A 6,271-nucleotide genomic window follows, 5' to 3' on the forward strand; every position below is an offset into this window, starting at 1 on the left:
CTGAGCCTCTGGCTTCTTATGCCTACATAACAGTAAGTGTACTAACATCTCTAATTACCAATATAACAAGGGCAGGATGTGCCTCTGTTTTCTTTAATCTTTCCCTGGGGCCTTCACCGTGTCAGTGAAAATCCCTGCTAAAATCTTTCCCGCATTTGGCCTCACATGGGGCATTAAATCTAGTCTTTGCAACACCAGAAATTCTGGGGCTAGCTCATCTATGAATAAAATCATAACAAACGTCAGCTGAAGATGGATGCAGCTTCTGAGCTGATCTATCAACAGTGTTTTTGCTTTCGCTTTGAGATGAAAAGAAGGAAGACTGCTTGGATTGAGTCCCAGTGTAAACCCATAACACTGCAAACAGAACCCATCTCCACACCTGTTTTGGGACAATCTTGAGTATATTGGACTCAGGAAGAACTACCAGGCTGTGCAGAATACAGGGATAATTAATATCGTTGAGCAGATTTCTGCCAGAAGATGAGCATGTGGATTTGGCTTGGTGTAAGTAATGCCCTGTGGTTTAGAGTATGTACACGTTTATCAAGACCATGCAGACCTTGGTTATTACCAATCCTACAGAATGGAGCCAGTGTGTGAAGACTCACTGCTCAAGTGCAACACTATAGGGGAAACCTTGGCCCTGCTTAAGTCAACGGGAGTTTTGCCATTGACTTTGGTGGGGCCAGGACTTCACCCAATAACAAATGGCAGGTAGATGTACATACAAGAAGAAATAAATATTAAGGCAAGGAAAAAGATTTCAGTTTGCAGATATCAACTTATAAATGACAACAGGGAAAATTATATTAAAAATTCCTTGATAAGGGCCTTTAAATTCAAACGGCACTTGGCTTAAAAAATCCACAAAATAAATGGGGAAACTGCCCTGCTCACTGCTAGGAAAAAGCCAGACTATGGGACTAACTGAAAGACAGCTGCTTTCTGATGTGATTCAGCCCCTGACACCTTGATACAATGGAAACGGGTGTTGGGAAACCTAATTCCCTTTTCTGGACTGCTTTACTAATGCTGCAAAGAGGAGATGTACCAGTTGCCAAATTAAATGGATCAAGAAAGTTCTCTGTAACTTAAAAATAGGAAATAAACTTAGAAACATTTCAACTATCAGCCCCTCTTCAGGAATGATTAGCAAACACAAAGCAGGATTAACTCCAATGTAAGAGTTGCCAAACTGCTTTGATGATTAATTTGGGCAGTGCCAAACACAAGGGACGGTACGTGCTATACATGCAGTGTGCTGCAATTTTGTTTCTCTAGGCAGCTTGTTCCAGCTATTACCTGAAAGGGCATGTAAATGCACTCTCCTTCTGATGTCCCTGGGAGCAGGACAAAGATTGTCCCACTGCGGAAGTTTCCATCTGGTTATAACAGTCCTGGGTAGATGCACCATGGTGGGAACACATTTGTTAGTAATGCATTTGATAAGCAGAGATATCTTTAGGGTGACTCCCTGCACAAGAAGCATGTTTGGGAAGGAAGGCAGCCCCTGTTCTCCTACATACGGATGCATGAGTCAGCTGGATGCATTGGCATCCTTTGAACAAAACCAGACATTAATTCAGGTGTGAGTTGGTTTAGATAAAAAGGAATTTCTCCCACCCCACTCTCATGAACTCCCTGCCTCCCAACATGGTCGCAATTAAGGTGGGGATGGAAGAAGCCAGAGAAAGTTCAGCTGGGGGGGTAAAGTTTGGATAAGCAATTGAGGTGAAATTCTGGCCCTGTTGAAGTTAATGGCAAAACTCCCGTTGATTTCAATGGGGCTAGGATTTCACCCCTGAACTTTGGGTGCTTACATGAGCCATTCTGAGCTCCCCTTCCATTCCTCTCCTAATTTGTTCTTCTACTTGGAAAGCCAGTGACTCATGGCAAGTATTACGCACCAGTGCATGGTGGCAGCAAAAGCCATAGTGCAGGTATGGAGTCCCCAGATTTAAGAACACCAGACAAATCCTATGATCCTGCCAGACACAAATATGGAAATCCTAAAATAATACAAACACAAATCCCATGATACTTCCTGTTACTGCCATGGCTGTGTAAATCCCCTGGCACTGACAGCCATGGAGAGGCTAACTGCTATGACTCCTCATACAGATTTCCTGAGCATCAGCTCTCGGACTCTTCCATAGCTGTCAAACTAAGAACTTGACTCCCAAATTTTAAACTGGAATTACCACCCCAAAGCAAAGGTAAAGCATGAAATCATAAATCCCTTAATAAACGGCAAGCCAAAATGCAGAGCGCTCGTGTGCTGATCACCAGTCTAGCTACATTTAAAGGCAGGTAAATAGAGTTAAGTGCACTTCATAAGAGTCATTTATCACTGCTTTAATTGTATCCGGTATAGGTTATGTATGTGCCTATGTACTACAACAGCATATGCATTAGAAATACGAGAGAGAGAGAGAAAGAGAGAGAGATTTAACCATATTCCTTTATTCATTTAATTACTGGGAACTTCCATTATCTTAGTTTAGAGTCTAGACATGAGACATTTTATGTCAACATCTTCTTTCCCTAATTCCTGACACCAGTTTTATGCAAATAGATGAGCGTACTCTACAAATCCAGTTATTCTACCAAAACAGACCCTGGAATAAAGTGATCGGGAAGTTAATGAGTAGTTCTGACATTATTGCTACCCACTCTGGTGCTTTTCATAAACACAAATGTTCACTTGCATATTTTTCTGAATTGACAAATCAAGATGAATGTATTATTTATGAATGCAGTGCAACTGAATTTTATAATCCCATCACGTTGTGAGATACTGTTGAAAAAATACATTAATTAAATAACACTGGACCAAACTGTGCAGAGAAAACCAACTCATCTGCTAAGTTAGGATGGGCAATAATGATCCAAAGGGAAGTGCTGACGGAAAGAGAGTCTAAAATGGCTGAAGGTGAACTGATCTGAAATGAACATAGCTACAGAGGGATTATAGCAAACATTTTCCTGAAGGGAGTGCTCAAGGAGAACCAAGACAGCCCTGCCCTTGGTCCAGTCAAGAGAAATCCTCAGGATGGGCAGCAGAGGCAACTTGGCTAATCTTATTTCCATTATCTTTGGAGGGACATAAGGGGAAAAGGGCCTCAGGAGCGCCAGACCTATATTATTAACACTGGTGCTAAAAATGTCCAGAAAGGTCATACAGTGTCTTCATTCCATGTGCACAGTGTCAAATCGAGCGCTACACAGTAGGGGTAGGATACTGCCTTAAATATGCATAAGCCATTGCTTGGCTACATCTGCCATGTGCTGGGATTTCTCTTGCTTCCAAGACTCAAAGAAGAGGACAGCTGCTGGCCATGGCACAGAACTCCATGGGATTCATTTGGTGCTGTAGGATACACTTTTGCCATCCCAGATTACAGTCACTGTATCCAATTAAGGAATGTACTGCTTTTTGTAAAATGAATACAGAGATACCATGAAAAGGGTATGCTACAACCAAGCATAGTTTAAACTCACTCACCTGTTAAGTGCCGTATCAGGCACCTGAGTTTTCAACTCCTCCATGACAGCCTTCATCCCTCTCTTGTAGGGATCTAGTTTTGCAGATGTGTCAAACTGAGGGTTATGCCTCATCAGATATTCTCCTAGAAAATTAATGGGATCAAACTTGGGTGGATCTTGGTCTGTTTCAAGCACCTTCTTTCTTTCTACTTCCATTAACAATTTTTCTACTCCTGGGACTAATGTGGGTAACAGTTTGTCGAGCAAATAGGCCCGGGTGTCCCTTGTCATCTTCTCTTCACTCAACCATTCCTTAGACAGCCAGTCCAGAGGTTCTTTCTTTTTTATCTTTTCTTCCTCTGCCTTACGTACGTGAATCTTTTCCACCTTTCCCCTCTGCAGATTCAACGCTCTCTGTTGTACCTTCTCATAGAATGTCTCTTTCCATTGAGCATCCTTCCTGAGACCTGGCAGCGTAGCACTCTCCTGGCTTCTCCTTTTTTCTCTGATGGGCATATTCTTAACACTAAGCTTGGGGAGTTTCAGTCCAGGAGTTTGGGCTTCATCTTCTGGCACAGCAGCCATAGTTCACTGTGATACATGCAAAAGCAGATCAACACTACGTGATTCTGAAAGACATGGCAGTATGATAGAAAATACCAGGGAAAACAAGGCTATACAGTTAGAAAACAATCAGTAGATGTTTCTTTTACATTCCTTTTCTAATTCAGAAATTGTTACTTTGCACTTCTAAATATATACAGCCCATTTCATCTGAGGAGTTTAAAATGCTTTACAAGCGTTAATTAGTTATGCCTCACAATGCCCCCGAGAGATGCTGGAGCTAAATATTTGTATTCCCTTTTATGGATGGGGAACTGAGCCACACAGAAGGGTTCTCAAGGTGACCCAGCCAGTCAAAGGCCGAGTTGGGAATGGACTCAAGCGTGCTGTCTATCAGTTCCCCATTTTAACCACTAGACAACAATTCCCCCCAATTTGAATGTTTTCCTTTAGTTCCCCTTCCTTGTTTCCAACTTTTCTAATAATTCCCATGAGACCTGGGATACAGGAAGTGATCCATGTGCAGTAACAGATGCCTGGGTCTGGGACTTTTCCATGTAGCATCCACACACCTATTTTCTGCTATTCAGAACTGCCCATTTTGTCTCCATCTTTCCCATGCCCTTGGGGAGCAGACAGTGAGGCCACACGGCAGATACAACACCTACTTTATTTCATTTTTTGCAAATGTTTGTCCTCTGCACATTTTCCAGTGTGGAATGTTTCTCTCTGGAGTTGGGATCTGCCACCCCTGCTATGGGACAGGGAGCTCTGGGTTAGGAAGATGATGAGACATTAAACTGGACCCTGAGGCTGAGTTGTTCTCCAGCATTTCATTCTGTGGGTCACTTTGAAAGTGGGTTAAGCTAACCAGAGTGTTCACACATAGAGTTATTCAGGAATAGCTACTGTGCTTTAAATTTGCATCCCCATTAACTTTCAAGTGTAGACAAACCCTAATCTCAGAGCCCTTATCTTCCTTCAATGTACCAAATTCCATATCTTGGTCTCTCATAATGTTCAGTAGGTGGAGCACCAGGAAGGACTGTGTGGTCCTTGGATGGTGCATGAGCCACAATTTGAAAGCTACTTCTGTTACCCTCCATATACACAGCTCTCATCTGCCTCTATGGGAGATACACACAGGGAATGCAGGCAGAATCTGGCCTTACTAGCCAATTCAGAGACCAAAACACCATCACCATCCTGCAAAACACTCCCAACCCAGGGTTAAACAACAACAAGGATAATCTCAGCATCAGTAACGTCCCTGAGACAGTTTGACCAAAGCAAGGTAATTCCAAGTTAAGGCTGAAACTCTGCCCTGGACTTGCACCGCCCTGAAATACAGGCACCTTTTAAAGGGGTTTTTGGCTGATTACGGCCTTTCAGTAGCCATATTAGTAGCGCTGCTTTTGATATATTTTGCTATTTCCACTTCATTCCTAAATACCTGTAGCTGTTCTGAAGAGTTGAGCTTTTCAGGAAATGCACAAAAGTGATATACGGCCATCTTGGCACACTAGTGTAATTACTAGCATGTTGACCTTCTGGTTCCTAGCCAGGATTTGAGTCCAAATATTGCCTGAAATTGGTATGATGATCCCTAGCAGTAAATTTCTGGGTCGGCTTTCTGATGGGTCTGGTGGCACCCTCTAGTCATTTGTGCAGGGTGGTGATTATCTGCTTTGGGGGTTGGGGAGGATGGATTTATATGTCAGGATGCTTGCCTGGCCCAAGCAATGTGTTATAAAAATGAGAGCTGTCTTTCCCGTTAGCGGATATAACCTGTAAAGGAGCACAGATTTATAAAGGCAAGAAAGGAACTTGTCAACTCTATCAGATTGCCATTTGTTAGGTGAGTTTCTTTCAGTAAGAAGTAAAACCAAGCTCCTTTTGAACATTGGTAAGACATAGGGGTGATAACCCAATGTCCTGGCCAGATTCTAAATGAAGTAGTTATGTTGTGCCTACATAAACTACGGTTGCACTTTCAACTGGTTATGGTATTTTTCTTCGCTTCATTATAGTGTTGTGCAGTGTTTCTGTGCACTGTTGAAACAGTTGCTGCATTTCACTCTAGAGGTAACCGCATTTCAGTGACGACTGATGCGATCCCTATATAGCCCACATTTACCTGACAGGGTGATTGTGAGAATTAATTAATGTTTGTAAGGTGCCTTTACATTGAGTGAAAGACACTATAGAAATGCAAATA

General features: G+C 42.5%; 1 protein-coding gene and 1 long non-coding RNA gene across 2 annotated transcripts in view; both read right to left on the reverse strand.

Moving 5' to 3' along the window:
- Positions 1-4,074, reverse strand: part of EFCAB5 (EF-hand calcium binding domain 5) — a 50,344-nt gene extending 46,270 nt beyond the window's left edge. Inside the window, 1 exon segment of the mRNA XM_029912535.1 lies at positions 3,509-4,074. Within this exon segment, the coding sequence (XP_029768395.1) occupies positions 3,509-4,074 (566 nt within the window).
- A 20-nt stretch (positions 4,075-4,094) lies between these two features.
- LOC112119722 overlaps positions 4,095-6,271 on the reverse strand; it is a 13,598-nt gene continuing 11,421 nt past the window's right edge. The window contains exon 3 of the long non-coding RNA XR_002909139.1: positions 4,095-4,118. This is a non-coding gene — a long non-coding RNA (uncharacterized LOC112119722). The remainder of the gene's footprint in view (positions 4,119-6,271) is intronic.

This window comes from Terrapene carolina, unplaced genomic scaffold (genome assembly GCF_002925995.2).
Source record: "Terrapene carolina triunguis isolate 2854851 unplaced genomic scaffold, T_m_triunguis-2.0 Scaffold231, whole genome shotgun sequence".
In the NCBI taxonomy this organism is placed as follows: domain Eukaryota; kingdom Metazoa; phylum Chordata; order Testudines; family Emydidae; genus Terrapene; species Terrapene triunguis.